We start from the raw sequence: 15,881 nt of genomic DNA on the forward strand, positions 1-15,881 counted from the left end.
ATATAGAAAAATACAAACTACATAGGTTTCCCTACAGGTCTGTTTCGTGGTTGCCCACTCACTTTGCCTCGATATATATATATATATATATATATATATATATATATATATATATATTATTTAAGTTAGTTAGTCTCCCGCTACCAGCAGTTAAATGGGATCTGCTACCTTTTTGCTACAAAGATTGGTGCAAGCGTAAACCGTGACTACTTTATCGAACTGTGTTTTTTATTGCATTTGATTACAAAAATATGCTTTATTGGAATTAAAAATTTATTGAATTACATATTTTGTGCGGTTATCACAATCGAGTTCCTCTCCTGAATTTTACAGGTGATTGCCACTACAGTCAAATTCTTATGTATTGCGTGCGCAGTGCATGTAAAAACGTGAGTTAACGCTGTATAAATCTCGTCTGGGGCCGGTTGCACAAAGCTGGATAAGTCTTATCCACCGGTTAAAGTTATACGGTTGAAAGATGTCGGACAAAATCTTATCCACCGAATAAATGTGAAGAACAAAAAATAGCGTTTGCTTTCTAATTTATTGTTAGAGTTTAGATTAATTTCAGACAAAGTGCAAATTGAAACATATGCAAACGAAAAATTTTACAGTTGGTAAATTTACAATGAATTACGGACTCCATGCAGCTCTGGCAGGACTGTAATCAATCTATATTGGCCTATATTGGCCGTTCTATCGAGAAATGTGACTCCCAAAGACAGGAAGAAGCTAAACACTATCCCCTGTGATCATTCCATGATTTACATGCACTTTGCCTCGATAAACTGTTTGTTTTCTGGCACTTTTTGTAGCTCTTTCAACGGCCGCCATTTTGTTTGAAGGAAAAACAGCGCGCACTTTGCATATTTACCATGGAAACGGGGAGCCATTTAGTGGTAATGATGGCTATTCAGCGGATAGTTATCCAGCGTTCTATCCACGCTTTGTGCAACGCTATTTTATCCGCCGGATAACTTAGTTAAGCTATGTGCAACCGGTCCCTGTTTTGCAAAGTGATCTAGTGACGGGATTCTAGAGGAAGCTCTTTAGCAGAAAACTGGAACCGAAGAAAGGGGGGGGGGGGGGGGATGTGACGAATTCCAAAGGGTGGAATTATTCTCGTTACTTTGGTTCATTTCTATACCCAGTTGAACCTTGTCCTTGTGAAAACTATTCAACACATATTTTAAGTGTTCAAGGTTTTACTGGTTGCACGGTAGTTTCAAGCAAGGTTCTACTGGGCAAAAGATTCTAATTCGTGGTGGTGGTGTAGTCTTTGTAACCTTTATGACCTTGTGACCCGTCCTGGAGAACAAAAAGCGTTGAGGTCAGCTTAAAGAATTGCCAAAACGAAGCTTCGGAGGAGACATTCTCGTTCTCGCGCATGGCCCTGTGTTCCAGAGAATGCTTGTGACCCTTAAGGCTGAATTAGACAGCACGATTTAGTCTTATGCGACGTGACACCTCTACAACTCGAGTCGTAGTGTGTAAATCAGCCTACGACTCCGCGACGCTGACTATGAAAGTCGTAGTGTGTAATTCAGGGCTAAGACATGTCGTAGGCAGATCGCACACGACTAAATCGTGCTGTCTAAATCGGCCTTTATGACGTTGTATATTTCTCCTCGTCTTCATCGGCCATGGTGAGTTACGCCTTACCTGTAAAAATGAAAACATGTAACTTTATGAGTACTTCACTTACATAACACAACTTTTTTACTTACAATTACTACAATTACTGCTTGTTGTGGCTTGCCTATTTTTTCTTTTTCTTTCCTTTTTATTTGTTATCCAAAATTACCGTCACCACTAGGGACGGTAATTTCAGTTAATGGTTAAATTATATCGTACGGGTACGCGTAACATGCTACGATAGCACAGGTATGACTCAATATGTTTCACATGAGATACCTCACCAAACACGTTCTTGATTTTATTGGTCGCTATCTACCTATATAAAAGCGCCACAGCTAAAGTAAAGTCCTTCACTCTTTCGCTACCGTAAAGCTAGAGTACTGTAAGCGGGCATTTCCTTTTCCCGCGTAAAGCGACATTAAAGCCGCATTGTCACCAGTTTACTTCCGCAGGTCCGACGAAAACCTCAACCGTTAAAAGACAAAAGAATCTATTATAATCTGAGATATATAACAGGCCATCCGTTCTAAATTATCAATCACAAGCTCAAAGGAACTTCCAATAGACACACTTTTAATATTTTGAAATAGTTTTCGCGTTTTCCGTTAAAAATCGTCGGATATTGTTACGTAATCGACCGGACGTAAACTGGTGACAATGCGGCTTTAATTGTTGCTCGTCTGCTGTTGCTTTTTTTATTTGTCTGTTGTCGTGATTTTGTATTTTTTGCTTCCAAAGTCATTTTGTTTTCGATGTTCTTCCAGCTTTACTTACTTGACACGCTTAACAATGAAGCACGCAGCGAGGATAACAGCCACTAAGATGATGACTAGAATCGCGATTGACACAGACACAACCGCTACAACTGCTCCTGCCTGTGCCTTCGTCTCTGTTGGTGAAATGAATTAATCATCATAACGGCAACGATTTAAACAAACCCAAGATCATACATTACGTGCCAGAGCCATCATAAATCAAAGGCTCTGTGAGCCAACTCGTGAATGCAAATTTTTTCTAGTTATTTTCTTGTGTGCATAAAAAATAGAAACATCATCCAAGATTCTGAGAACATAAAAATGTCCTTATACCTTTTTTCTTTTTCATGACACACCGAGAACACATATATTCCTTATTTGGAAAAACTGCATGCTGACTCTTGTCATTTTTTAGGTTTACGTTCCGCAAGTGCATGGTAAACTTTATGACTTGTGATCAGGAGAGAAAAACAGTGACTGTGACCATCTTCCTTTCTAGATTCCTTGGTACCAGACCCCCAAAACGATAATTATTGTTATTGTTATTGTTAAAAAAAACAGAAAAAAAATTGCTATCTGTGGGAATCGAACCCGGGCAGTTGCGGTCCGAGACAAGTATCCGCACCGCTAGACTATCGTGGAATTACTGAATAGAGGGGTAACTAAAATTAATTTTAATGCTATTGGTGTCGTACCGTTCGAAAAGTTTTTGCTAGCATGTCAAATTTCAGCATATTCTTTCCGGAAAGAAAATAAAATACCCGCAATAATTGATCACGCTACTGTCATACAATGTGTTTTATGCATGTCAACATTCTAGAAAGGCGCAAAGTTGTTATTCGATGAATAAGGGAGGGAAATGTGTACGAGTTTTGTATGATATTGAGTTTAGCTGATTGGGAAGAATTTTGAAAAATTAATTTGTGGAAAAGTATCCTCTTTAATTTTGTCCTTCTAACAGAGGCTTTTTTATAACCCTGCAGGCTTTTCCCTTTCAGTTTCTCTGACTTAAATGTCGCAGTTTTGGCTAGTCGCTCTTTGAGCATAAATTCAAACAAACAACGCGAAAACGTACTAAAGTACTAAAAGAAGAAGAATTAAAAGCTTTGCTAGCATGTTACTTGTTTTGTTTGAAAACTAACAACTTGAATTGGACTGAACCGTAGAAGATCAATTGACGTCGGTGACGAAGGCGCGTGCGCACCCACATGGAAGACTTTTCTGAAAAAACTAGCTTATATATACTTATATAGCTTATATAGCAAGGTAAGACCGTAGCGGTCACTGGTCGATGACTCAGCCCTTTTATAGTTCTAGGCTTTAACCGGAAGTTGAACACCGGAATTATACATTTGATCTAAGGATCGCTGTGTTGCTGAAACACAGAAAGACCACAAAAAATTTACGGATGATCGATCCAACCATCCAACCATCCGACGATCGAGTGCCACAGAAGTTCCTCCAATAACTCGTAAATGCTTTGTTAAAAGGTCATTTCATGTGTCTTTAAACATTCACATGGCTCTACATGAGCTATACGTAGATAGATACGTTGTAGCTGACGCCATGTTGTTGATGTAGTGAGAGGAGACGGGGACAACGAAACCTGACATTTCGAGATAACTAACTGAAAATTTGGAGATAGCTAACTGGAAATTTCGAGATAACTAACGCGAAATGTCGATATAACTGACGCGAAATTTCGAGATAACTAACGCGAGAGTTCGAGATAGCTAGCTCAAATTGGAAAACTAATTCAATGTTCCTTATAAGCCACTTCTAAATTTGGGGATAGCTTACTGAAAATTTCGAGATAGCTAACTGGAAATTTTGAGATCTAAACTGGAAATGTCGAGATTATAACGCGAATTCGAGATAATTATAAGTTAAAGCATGGCACGAGGAAAATTTAAAATTTAGAACCATCTATTGTTTTCTTAAACTGGAAAAATAATTCATTGTCCCTTATAAGCCACTGTACAATTTTATTCAGTGATATGAGTTGACGTACACAATTCTTATCGTTTTTTAAAAAAACTTCAGCTGACTTTCGAAAGCCAATTGTCGTAAAATCTGTTTAAGAAATGGCTCTCTGTCCCACTATATATTATTTATTATCAATATATATTATTTATTTATTTTTAAGCTTTTGCTGCTTAAGTTATGAGTCTGTCAAATTTCGTGCCGTACAATTTGTCACCAAAAGCAGCAAAAAAGTAATACGCGCCTCGACCAATTGCAACGGTAATCGTTCTAAAATGGGGAAATCGTTCTAAACTAGGGAAATCTAATCTATAATGTTTATCCGACTCCAGCGATTGCACGTGTGCTATCCTAGCCATATAATAAAGGTGTATGTATACAAGCTTACTAGTAGTATAGTAAATGGGGGTTTTAGACCGGGCGGATCAGGCGGATCTGCGGATCCGCCGTGGAGCATCCTGGTTGACGATATTGTCGATACAGGAAGTGACGTCACATGCAAAAACAATGAGCTGTCTGGGCTCGCCTAGGCTTGCCCGACCGTAGTGGTACCATAATTAGGGGCAGTGAAGAAACACTAGCTGCAGGTGGTTTCAAGGTGGCCTAAATAATAGGTTGCTATATAAAGAAGAACAGTCCTTTTATAAAGGGTGCAAATAAAGACAATAGTTTACTCTTTGATATATTTATTTAAAATAGATAGCTCTATTATACAGGTTATACTATGATATATAGAGTATACACATGAGCAAGTATATTATATACAAAACTAGAAACGTGGGTAATAATTACTAAATAACATTTTCTATAAAATTCGATTATGAAGATTATGTTATTTTATATGACAAACTTTGCGATTGTAAGCATACTACATAGGTGTAATAGGTATATAGATACCTAGTGTACAGATGTATAGGTTATGATAAATACTTAAATCTGCAACGGTGATATAGAAAACTAGAATAAAAATAAAAATATAGGCTGTATAATAGGTACTTCTTAGCCAAATAAGACTTATAGAACCCTTTATAGACAGCGATGATATTTATATTACATTGGAAAACGTCTAGGAAATGATAATTAGACTGTTTAAAAAGCCTTTTACTACCGTAATGTTTTACAGGAGCCCTATTACGTATTTTCTAAAGACGCGTGTCCTTCCTTTTGTTTGTACACAAACACACACAACAGTCAGAATCCTCTCAGTATGTTAATCAAAGTCAACTAAACATACAACTCAGCCCGGTGTTTGTAAATCTTGAATTACTATCTCATAACATGGCATAGGGTCTAGGTACTGTTCTTCGAGACCTCTCCCCCTGACTCTTTCCACATCAACGGAGAACCCTTTTTAGTATGTTCTAAATTGTTCTATATACCGCTAATGTTTTCATTATAAACGCTCCAAAGTTCTTAAGTCGTAGTAGAGCGTTTCTCGGTGTCCCCCACTTCAGGACATTGAAATCCAGTTTACTGGCGGTTCTTTGACGCACTTTTTCTTTTGGTAACACCTTTCTTCGCCGCTTTTCCGCATGCTCTTTTGAAGAACCCATCTTGTCGTGATCGAGAGCGTTCGTAAATCACTTCCTCCTTTTCGTGCGTTTTATGTTTATTTTCTTTTTCCTTTAACTCCTTTGCGGTGTTTCTGAATTATCCAACTTGTTTTCATACACAATGTATTTAACTTTTGGTTGAAGTTTCGCTTCTTGCAAGTACTCGGTAGAATCTAGCGAATGCACATCGGCAAGATGATTCGATAATCGAACAAGATACTTGGCACCACATCCCGGAATCGGGCAATCACGGCAGACACGCGTATAGACCATGTTCACTGCTCGACGTCTTAGCTCAAATGATTCAAGTCTTTAAAGTAATCGCTTGATATAGAAGGTCCAGAAAGGCTATAAAACAGGACAAGAAGGGCAAAACGAGGTCGATCAAGCCAAAAACCAGGCCAAAAGTGCGGAGCAGGATAGTCAGGCTATTTCGCTGCCTCAGCCGTTTATTTTATTGTCTACATGCCCAGACTTGTTTGACGACGTCACAATACCTTTTTCGGCTTCAACCAATGGTGAAGCCGGTATCACAAGAGCCTTTGTTCAGTGCGGGTATAAATAGAGTCCTCGGTTCTGATCCGCACAGTGTGTAGAAGTTCTCGTCGGATCCCTTCAAGGAAGCTCAGAGACTTCAAGATGACCTTCGTCTGCGACACCTGCAGCAAGGAGTTCACCCAAGAGACGAATTTAGTTCGTCACAAGAAAGCTATCCATGGAAATCGAGCATTTGTTTGTGAGCGATGTCAGAAATCATTCAATCGGAAAGATATATTAAAGCGGCACGAGAAAAAAACATAGTTTTTGCATTACGGTGGTTAACCCCAGTGAATTAGAAGAACAAGTAAGCGATGCGAACCTGAAGATTTTGAACAACTGTGCTCAGTACCAAAGGGAAGGCAGCGGTTGGATTATTGATGAAATTCTACATCTTGATTTGAATGTGGCTTGTAAAGACAAACCCCTCAAAGGCTCTAGTTATCTCCCGTTACCCAAGAAATTAAAAAACAGAAAAGTGGAGGTGAATATCAAAAACAATGATAACAAGTGCTTCATGTGGAGTGTTCTAGCGGCTCTACATCCTGTGGAACGGCATTCCGAACGAGTACAGCAGTACACACCCTATGCGAACGAACTTAACTTAATTGAATTCCCCACAGGGAATTCGATGCTGTCAATGTGTTTGGATACGAACAGGGGACTCCGTTTCCAGTACATATTAGCAAGGAACGATTTTCCACTCACATCAACCTGTTACTGTACTCCCACGGAGAGAGGCGGCACTACTGCCTTATTCGGAATCTGAACCGTTTTCTTTCCCGTCAAACCAAGCACAAGGGTCGGATGTTCTACTGCCTCTACATATTAGCAAGAAACGATTTTCCACTCACATCAACCTGTTACTGTACTCCCACGGAGAGAGGCGGCACTACTGCCTTATTCGGAATCTGAACCGTTTTCTTTCCCGTCAAACCAAGCACAAGGGTCGGATGTTCTACTGCCTCTACATATTAGCAAGAAACGATTTTCCACTCACATCAACCTGTTACTGTACTCCCACGGAGAGAGGCGGCACTACTGCCTTATTCGGAATCTGAACCGTTTTCTTTCCCGTCAAACCAAGCACAAGGGTCGGATGTTCTACTGCCCCTTCTGTCTTCACGGTTTCGTGCGTCAGGATTTGTTGGATGATCATCAACTACTATGCAGTCAGCATGGCGCCCAGAGAATTGAGCTCCCAAAAGAAGAAAACATGTTTCTAAGCTATAAAGATTATCACAAGCAGTTACGAGTTCCCTTTACCATCTACGCTGATTTTGAGAATCTGACGACAAAAATACAGTCCACCGCTCAAGACCAAAACAAGTCTTCTACGGAAAAATTCCAGCACCATCAAGCTTGTGGATACTCCTATGTTGTGGTCTCGGAACGAGAGGACTATTGCAAACCACCCGTAGTCTACCGAGGTGAAGATGCGGTGGACAAATTCCTAGTATCCTTACAGCAAGAAGAAAAACATATCACAAATCTGCTGCACCACATCGAGCCCATGAATCTCACTCCTCAAGAGAAAGAGGCATGTCATCGGGCATCCCAATGTTACATTTGCGGAGACGAACTGGGTGCTGACCGAGTCAGAGATCATTGCCATGTGACAGGTAAATGTCCATTTAAGAGCTTTAATGCAGGCGTCGAGCGGGCGTTGCAGCTGTTCTTGCGGGCGTAACATCCGTTAATGCGGGCGTTACGGCTGTTTTTACGGATGTTGCGGGGTGTCTTGCTATACTAAGATCATCTGTATCACCTACCTATTTTGGCTTTAATCATTATTTCTCATCAACAGGTGTGTTTAGAGGTCCTGCGCATAACTCCTGCAACTTGAACTTCCAATTCACCGGCCGCATCCCTGTCGTGCACAATCTGAGGGGCTCGGAAAGATTAAAGACGCACCCATCAACTGCATTCCCAACAATATTGAGAAATACATATCTTTCTCTCTGGGAAAACTGGACTTTATCGACTCTCTGCAATTCATGAACGCGTCATTAGACAGGCTGGTCTCTAATCTGGCCAAGGAAGGGGACAACAAGTTCCATGTTCTCAAGAAGTACATTGCTGCAGACAAGGTCCCTTTGTTACTGAGAAAGGGGGTCTATCCTTATGACTATATGGATAGTACGGATAAGTTCCAGGAACTACAACTCCCTCCCAAAGAAACATTTTATAGTAAACTGAAAGAAGAACCAATCAGCGACGAGGATTATGAACATGCACAAATAGTGTTCGCTGCCTTCCAACACCAGAACCTTGGAGACTTCCATGATTTATATCTTCTCTCCGATGTGCTTCTCTTAGCCGATGTCTTTGAAAACTTCCGGAGTTTCTGCCTCAGCTACTATCAACTAGACCCCGCCCATTTCTTCACCTCGCCTTCTTTAGCTTGGGCTGCCTGTCTTAAGATGACCGGGGTGGAGTTGGAGCTACTGACAGACCCAGATATGTACTTGTTCGTGGAGGAGGGGGTACGAGGCGGGATATCGATGATCAGTAACCGATATGCGAAGGCTAACAATCCATACGTCCCTGGTTACCTGGCATCCCTAGACACCTTTATGGTGAGTTTCATTATATCTTTTAAATGATAGCTTGTGTGTTGTGTCATTCTCTCGACCCCCCCCCCCCACCCCCACCTTGGTGTGCCCTTACACTTCCCACAGAAACCACTCTTAGATCAAGAACCTTTGTTAATTAGTATTCTATATTTGTTTCATAGGATGGGCAATGAGTCAGCCTCTCCTTACAAGCGACTTTGCTTGGCTATCGGAACAGGGCATACGCGATTTTGATGGGCGTGGCTGCTGATAGTGAGAAGGGCTTCATTCTAGAGGTAGATCTCGAGTATCCCAAAGAGCTCCATGACCAGCACTCCGACTATCCTCTGGCCCCTGAGAAGATGAAGGTATCTGCTGACATGATGTCCCCTTACTGTCAGCAGCTCAATGAGGAGCTTCATCTCGGCGGCGCACCTGTCCCTAAACTCGTCCCCATTCTCCAGGACAAGTCGCGCTACATACTCCACTATCGCAACCTCAATTTGTACCTCAACCTCGGCATGAAGCTAACCAAGATTTACCGTGTCTTAGGGTTCACACAGAACACCTTGCTAAAAGAATATATCGATTTTAATACTGAAAAAAGGAAGCAAGCGGTAAACGACTTTGAGAAGGATTTCTTTAAGTTGATGAATAATGCAGTCTTCTGGAAGACTATGTAAAACTTGCGCAAGCGGGTGAATGTCAAACTAGTCACAGAGCAAAGAGAAACTGATCAAGCTGAGTGCATCTCCCTCTTAAGACTCTTTTCGCATCTTCTCTGACGACCTCGCCGCCATTAACATGAAGAAAACCAAGCTCTACTTGAATCGCCCGATATATGTGGGATTCTCCATTCTTGACCTTTCGAAAGTACTGATGTACGACTTTCATCACAACCACATGATTGCGAGATACGGGTCTTGCTGTAACCACTTGTTCACTGACACGGACAGCCTCTGCTACAGTGTCAAGACTACAGACATCTACCGCGATTTCCAGGAAGATGAGGACTTTTCGGAGTACTCCACAGATCACTTTCTGTACAGTGCTAGGAACAAGGTTCTCGGGAAGATGAAGGATGAGACCCATGGTATACCTATCGAAGAATTCGTGAGTCTGCGTCCGAAAATGTACTCTGTCTTGTATACAGAAAATAGCAAGACAGTAGAAAAGAAGACCGCGAAAGGCATTGCTAAACATGTTACAAAGAAGATGATTCGCCACCAAGACTATAAGACATGTCTGTTTGAAAAACAAGCACAAATGGCGCGGATGAGTCAGATTCGGAGTGAAAATCATCAGATCTACACTGTTACCATCAACAAAACTAGTTTATCGCCCTATGATGACAAGCGCCACATCCTGAACAATGGTTGTGACACCTTAGCTTATGGACAATATAGGAAGCTAGGAAGTATAGATTAAATGCTAATGTATGATAACCTTCCTTTTTTACACTTGTTTTCTATATCACCGTTGCAGATTTTAATACATATCATAACCTATACATCTATACACTAGGTATCTATATACCGATTACACCTATGTAGTATGCTTACAATCGCAAAGTTTGTCATATAAAATAACATAATCTTACGAATTTTATAGAAAAATGTTATTTAGTAATTATTACCCACGTTTCTAGTTTTGTATATAATATACTAGCTCATGTGTATACTCTATATATCATCGTATAACCTGTATAATAGCGCTATCTATTTTAAATAAATATATCAAAGAGTAAACTATTGTCTTTATTTGCACCCTTTATAAAAGGACTGTTCTTCTTTATACAGCAACCTATTGTTTAGGCCACCTTAAAATTATGGTACCACTACGGTCGGGCAAGCCTAGGCGATCTCAGACAGCTCATTGTTTTTGCCTGTGACGTCACTTCCTGTATCGACAACATCGTCACCCAGGAGACTCCACGGCGGATCCGCAGATCCGCCCTGATCCTCCCGGTCTAAAACCCCCATTTACTATACTACTCTTACTACTTTTCATCTATGCGCGTATTCCAAACCAATGTCTTATTGGTTATTATTTAAATTTAAATTAAATTATTATTCTTGCATAAATAAACTACAATATACCATTTTCACCATACAATCCTACAGACCTAAAAAGGGCGTGTATCTATGCTAGAAGGCATTTTTATCTGAGGGTAAGGCTAGTGGGCTCATACGTACCAGGATAAGCCGTGTTCTGGATACTAAGTTCCACTGTTTGATTGTTTCCAAACACCACTCTGGATGGGTCAAGGCTCAGGAGTGACAACACTAGCGTCTCCATGGACTCCGACTGCCTGTCGACCGGGATCTCTACTTCAATGGCGACGTGTTTTGCCCCTCTGTTGAATACCATGGTCATGTTGTGCGCTAGGCTTTGGGGGACTGGGAATCTCCAGGCGGGGTAGTCCGCAACCTCAGGCAAAGACTGGTTATCGATAGGCCAGTATAACGATGTGAATCTGAAATCCCCATCATCTGTTGTAGACGTCTTATTTGGAGCAATTCTATGAAATAATGATTTTTGTTAGGGATAAGCTGGTATGGTGTCAATTGCATTTTGCCAAGGTCTTCTAAGGATGCGAGAATTGCAGATTTGATTTGTATGATCTTCAAAGCTTAAATAATTTGCGCCATATTCTGAAAGGCAGTGAAGGATTGCTTTATCACGCTGATAGGTATTTATCTATGTGAAGCACAAGTGCAGTGAGGGGGGAGGGGGAGAATGGGACTCAAGACTCCAGCTTTTAAGTACAATATAGTTATAGCGGAACTCCCAAGCGGCGCGAAGCTCCGCGTGAGCGGAGCCCCATACCTAAGAAAAAGGACAGTGCCGAATAACGTATGCGCATGCGCGTTTTCTGCCGAAAACAAACACAATCGTAGTGTTGACTCGTTCGAGCAAGGGTACGAAAGGCTGACTTTAGTCGCTGTTTTGACTAACTGTACAGCATTAAAACCATACTGTAAAAAAGATGACAGATTTGTTTGATAATAAGGGAGTTATAAAAAAATATATAGCCTTAGGTTTGGTCTAGCTTTTGTAGCATTCGTCGAAATATGACAGTTCGCCGGTAAAACGCTATCGTGTATGTGTTAAGGGGGTGCACCAATATAGTCACTAGAAGCAAACATATGCTCATGCCATCAAAATAAAAAAGATCTATATTTCACGAAGGAAACATCGTATGGCAACCAAACTCGGTAGGTATCATATTTGTGTCAAGGGGGGGTGCAAAAATATGGTCAGGTGATTTGTGACGTCATCGAGAACGTCACTAAAAGCAAAACTATTTCGATTTCATTAAGAAAAAAATATACATATCTCATGAACAAAACATCATATAACAACCAATCTTGGAATGTGTCATGAAGGTGTCAAGGGGGGTGCACCAATATATTCCCGTGTTTGTGACGTCATCAATGACGTCACTAGAAGCAAAAATATGCTGACGTCATCAAATAAAAAAAATATAGCTATTTCATTAAGGAAACATCCTGTGACAACAGAACTCGGTAGGTGTGATGTGTTTCAATTGGGGTGCAATGAGATGGTCACGTGACGTCATCGATGACGTCAATAAATTAAAACTACCCTGTCGCCGAAACTTCGTATGACAACTAAACTTGTTATGTGTCATGTAGATGTTGGGGAAAGGGGGTATAACAAGTTGGTCGCGTGATTTGTGAAATCGTTGACGTCGTCAAAAACAGAAATAATTATATATTTAACATTTTTAAAAATTATTAAGAGAAAATAAGATTTGGTCGTTTGGAGCTCCGCTTTTAGGCAATGCCCAAATCTATATTAGAAATTTCTAGAAACAAAACCAAAGAGAAGCTCAGACTGTGGTTTGCTGGCTTTGATAATTACAAAAATGGATTCCCTTCGCTACAAGGATAACGTATGAAATGTACCAGGTACCGCTTTTCCTTGGATTCCTTCTCAATTCACCGGGATATTCACAAAAATCAACATCATATCTGACGTACAGACTTCGTTTGACCCTTAGAAGATAAAATAAATGTTGAGAAACAACGAAGCACCAGCAAGTTAAAGCGGAAGCATGAGGTTTTTCGCTCTTGATTTTGAAGTCTCTTATTGTCCTTGTCTTATGGGCCTGTCTTATGCCCCCTTGGGGGTGGGGATTTGGTACTTACAAGATAGAAAGAGGGATTTCGTAGTGCCCTTTAGCGACAACAGACACCACGGTCTTTTCGCCTTCTGCCAGAGATCGACTGGTTGGGCCATCAATCTCCATTGTCACTAAAGGAGAACAAAAACATTAGAACGTACTTCACTTTTAACATGATGAACTTTATTTTTCGATATCAATTTCGTGTGACACGACTCTCTGATTTTAAATACTTTGTCACAACAAGCAAAATATAAAGACGAAAATTTTAGCAACACAGAAAAAAACTACACGCCACCGACAAAGTGAAGGAGATTAAATAAAAAGCTTTACTCGTGATGTTAATAGAAAAAGGATTGGTGGCAGTTAGTTAGCTTCTAATGTCAACGGAAAGAAAAAGCAAAAATATTTAATATTATGTTAAATATATCACGTGAAATCACGTGACTTTTTGTGTATCAAACTCACAGCTGCAAAATAACAACAACGAAAAGAAACTTAACCAGTTCTTACGAGTCAAAAAGTTTTTTTTATCTCAGAAAGGAATTATTTTTATTGAAAAAATTAACATTCGTCGGCGAGACGGGTGCAACTTTTTTTTGTCAATTTTTTTTATGTTTATTTGTATTTTTTTAAGGTTTGAGTTTGTCACTCGCAGTAGTCGCGGAATTTCGAAGGAGTTCCAGTATGTTGTTCCAGTATAGTAATACTGGCCAATCGCAAAAAGGATTTTACCATATTTACTAACCACCTTCTCTACTAAACAAAAAAACCCTTCATTCATAACTCTCATGTCGTTTTATTATCAACCCCATCTCTCATAACAACCTTAACCCGTAGTCTCATAACCCATAATCTTAACCACCCGAACATAACCTTACACAATAACTTCTCCGTTTATTACAATCATTTAAGTTTTTATTTACATTCTTTCCTGTAGAATGATTTTGTTCCGATACACATTTTTAAGCTGGTTTCCGCTTTGTTAATTGCTTCACTTACAATTTATTCATCGTATCAGACACTAGGCCACTCGAGTTTTAGCAAACAATTATCTCCGTTCCTGTGGCGCATACGACCTCATTATGAATGGGGGAGATCTGTTAGATCTGTTTTACATTCTTTTCTGGAGAATGATTTTGTTCTTATACACAACTCCAGGCTAGTTTCTGCTTTGTGGGTTGCTTTACTAACAGTTCACTCATCGGGTCAGGCACGAGGTCACTCGAGTTTAAACAAGCAATTATCTCCGTTCCTATAACACGTGCGGTGTGTCATTCTGCACTCTAACCTTTTGCCATCGCTGTTGGAGCCCTTTGTCTCTCATGTGGCTCCGTCGATACACATATTTTCCGTGCGGATTCGCATCATTCACGTGAACTTATCTACCTCATGGTAACGCATCGGCTTGTGTCAAAGCGTTAGTTCGTTCAAAATTTGTTCGCATAATTTACTTACCGTATATGCATTAGTGCTACGTCACTTCCGTTCTATTCTTAACCCATAAAAGTTAGTTTTCTTTGTTTTCTTTAGTCTCATTATATTATTTCTTATAATATTTCTGCGCTACAATTTATTTTACAATTACTTTCGCTGTTACAGAAACTATTCTATTATTTTTGGTGGATTTTTTGACACCTTTTGGAAATATTTCCTGTTCATTTTTTACATCATTTAGGCATTATATTCATACTCCATATTGTCACAGTAACGATCATGATATACTATTTCATACCTAATAGTTCCCACAACTACACCTACTCCACATCTCCCTCACCACCACTCTGACCTATACACCATACCAATTTTTCCCCCACCAACACAGCCATTAGCCATCTCCATACCACACCATATTATTACTAATTTTTTCTTTTTCACCTACCCACCACACACTACCACAACCTATTCTATAGTCCCACTTTATCTTTCCACCACCCTCCACCACCTACTAGTCTTACCTATCCACCTCCCCACCGTAATTACATTACCACCATCTCCACTCCACATCACCTTACTAGCCATCCCTCACCATCACCCTCCAACATCACCATACCATACGATTACACCCACCTCACTACCACACCACTTTAGGCCCCTACGTCTTGGTACGAATACCCGATCCAAACCAAAAAGTCAGTTTTCTTTGTTTTCTTTAGTCTCATTATATTATTTCCCATAATATTTCTGCGCTACAATTTATTTTACAATTACTTCCGCTGTAACGTAAACTATTCTATCATTTTTGGTGGATTTTTCGACACCTTTTGGACATATTTCCTGTTCATTTTTTACATCATTTAGGCATTATATTCATACTCCATATTGTCATAGTAACGATCATGATATACTATTTCATACCTAATAGTTCCCACAACTACACCTACTCCACATCTCCCTCACCACCACTCTGACCTATACACCATACCAATTTTTTCCCCCACCAACACAGCCATTAGCCATCTCCACACCACACCATATTATTACTATTTTTTTCTTTTTCACCTACCCACCACACACTACCACAACCTATTCTATAGTCCCACTTTATCTTTCCACCACCCTCCACCACCTACTAGTCTAACCTATCCACCCCCCCCACCGTTATTACATTACTACCATCTCCACTCCACATTACCTTACTAGCCATCCCTCACCATCACCCTCCAACATCACCACACCATACGATTACACCCACCCCACTACCACACCA

General features: G+C 40.2%; 2 protein-coding genes across 5 annotated transcripts in view; one reads left to right on the top strand and one right to left on the bottom strand.

The window, feature by feature from the left end:
• Positions 1-214: 214 nt before the first annotated feature.
• Positions 215-15,881, bottom strand: part of LOC116614592 (adhesion G-protein coupled receptor V1-like) — a 64,676-nt gene continuing 49,009 nt past the window's right edge. For all 3 annotated transcript variants that reach the window (XM_048731321.1, XM_048731320.1, XM_048731319.1), the window contains exons 24-27: positions 13,197-13,302; positions 11,217-11,542; positions 2,413-2,527; positions 215-1,662 (exon numbers count right to left, since the gene is read on the bottom strand). In XM_048731321.1, coding sequence (XP_048587278.1) covers positions 1,659-1,662; positions 2,413-2,527; positions 11,217-11,542; positions 13,197-13,302 — 551 coding nt within the window. In that variant the 3' untranslated portion in view covers positions 215-1,658. The remainder of the gene's footprint in view (positions 1,663-2,412; positions 2,528-11,216; positions 11,543-13,196; positions 13,303-15,881) is intronic.
• LOC116614590 lies at positions 5,451-10,769 on the top strand. 2 transcript variants are annotated; one of them, XM_032375747.2, is made up of 3 exons: positions 5,451-8,088; positions 8,274-9,045; positions 9,204-10,769. In XM_032375747.2, exons 2-3 carry the CDS (start codon positions 8,464-8,466, stop codon positions 9,213-9,215), a joined length of 594 nt encoding a protein of 197 aa, XP_032231638.1. In that variant the 5' UTR covers positions 5,451-8,088; positions 8,274-8,463; the 3' UTR covers positions 9,216-10,769. The 2 variants fall into 2 exon arrangements, 1 of the variants encoding a protein (XP_032231638.1); XR_007312540.1 differs by having other exon boundaries at positions 7,303-8,088.

The sequence above is a fragment of the Nematostella vectensis genome, chromosome 8 (assembly GCF_932526225.1).
Source record: "Nematostella vectensis chromosome 8, jaNemVect1.1, whole genome shotgun sequence".
In the NCBI taxonomy this organism is placed as follows: domain Eukaryota; kingdom Metazoa; phylum Cnidaria; class Anthozoa; order Actiniaria; family Edwardsiidae; genus Nematostella; species Nematostella vectensis.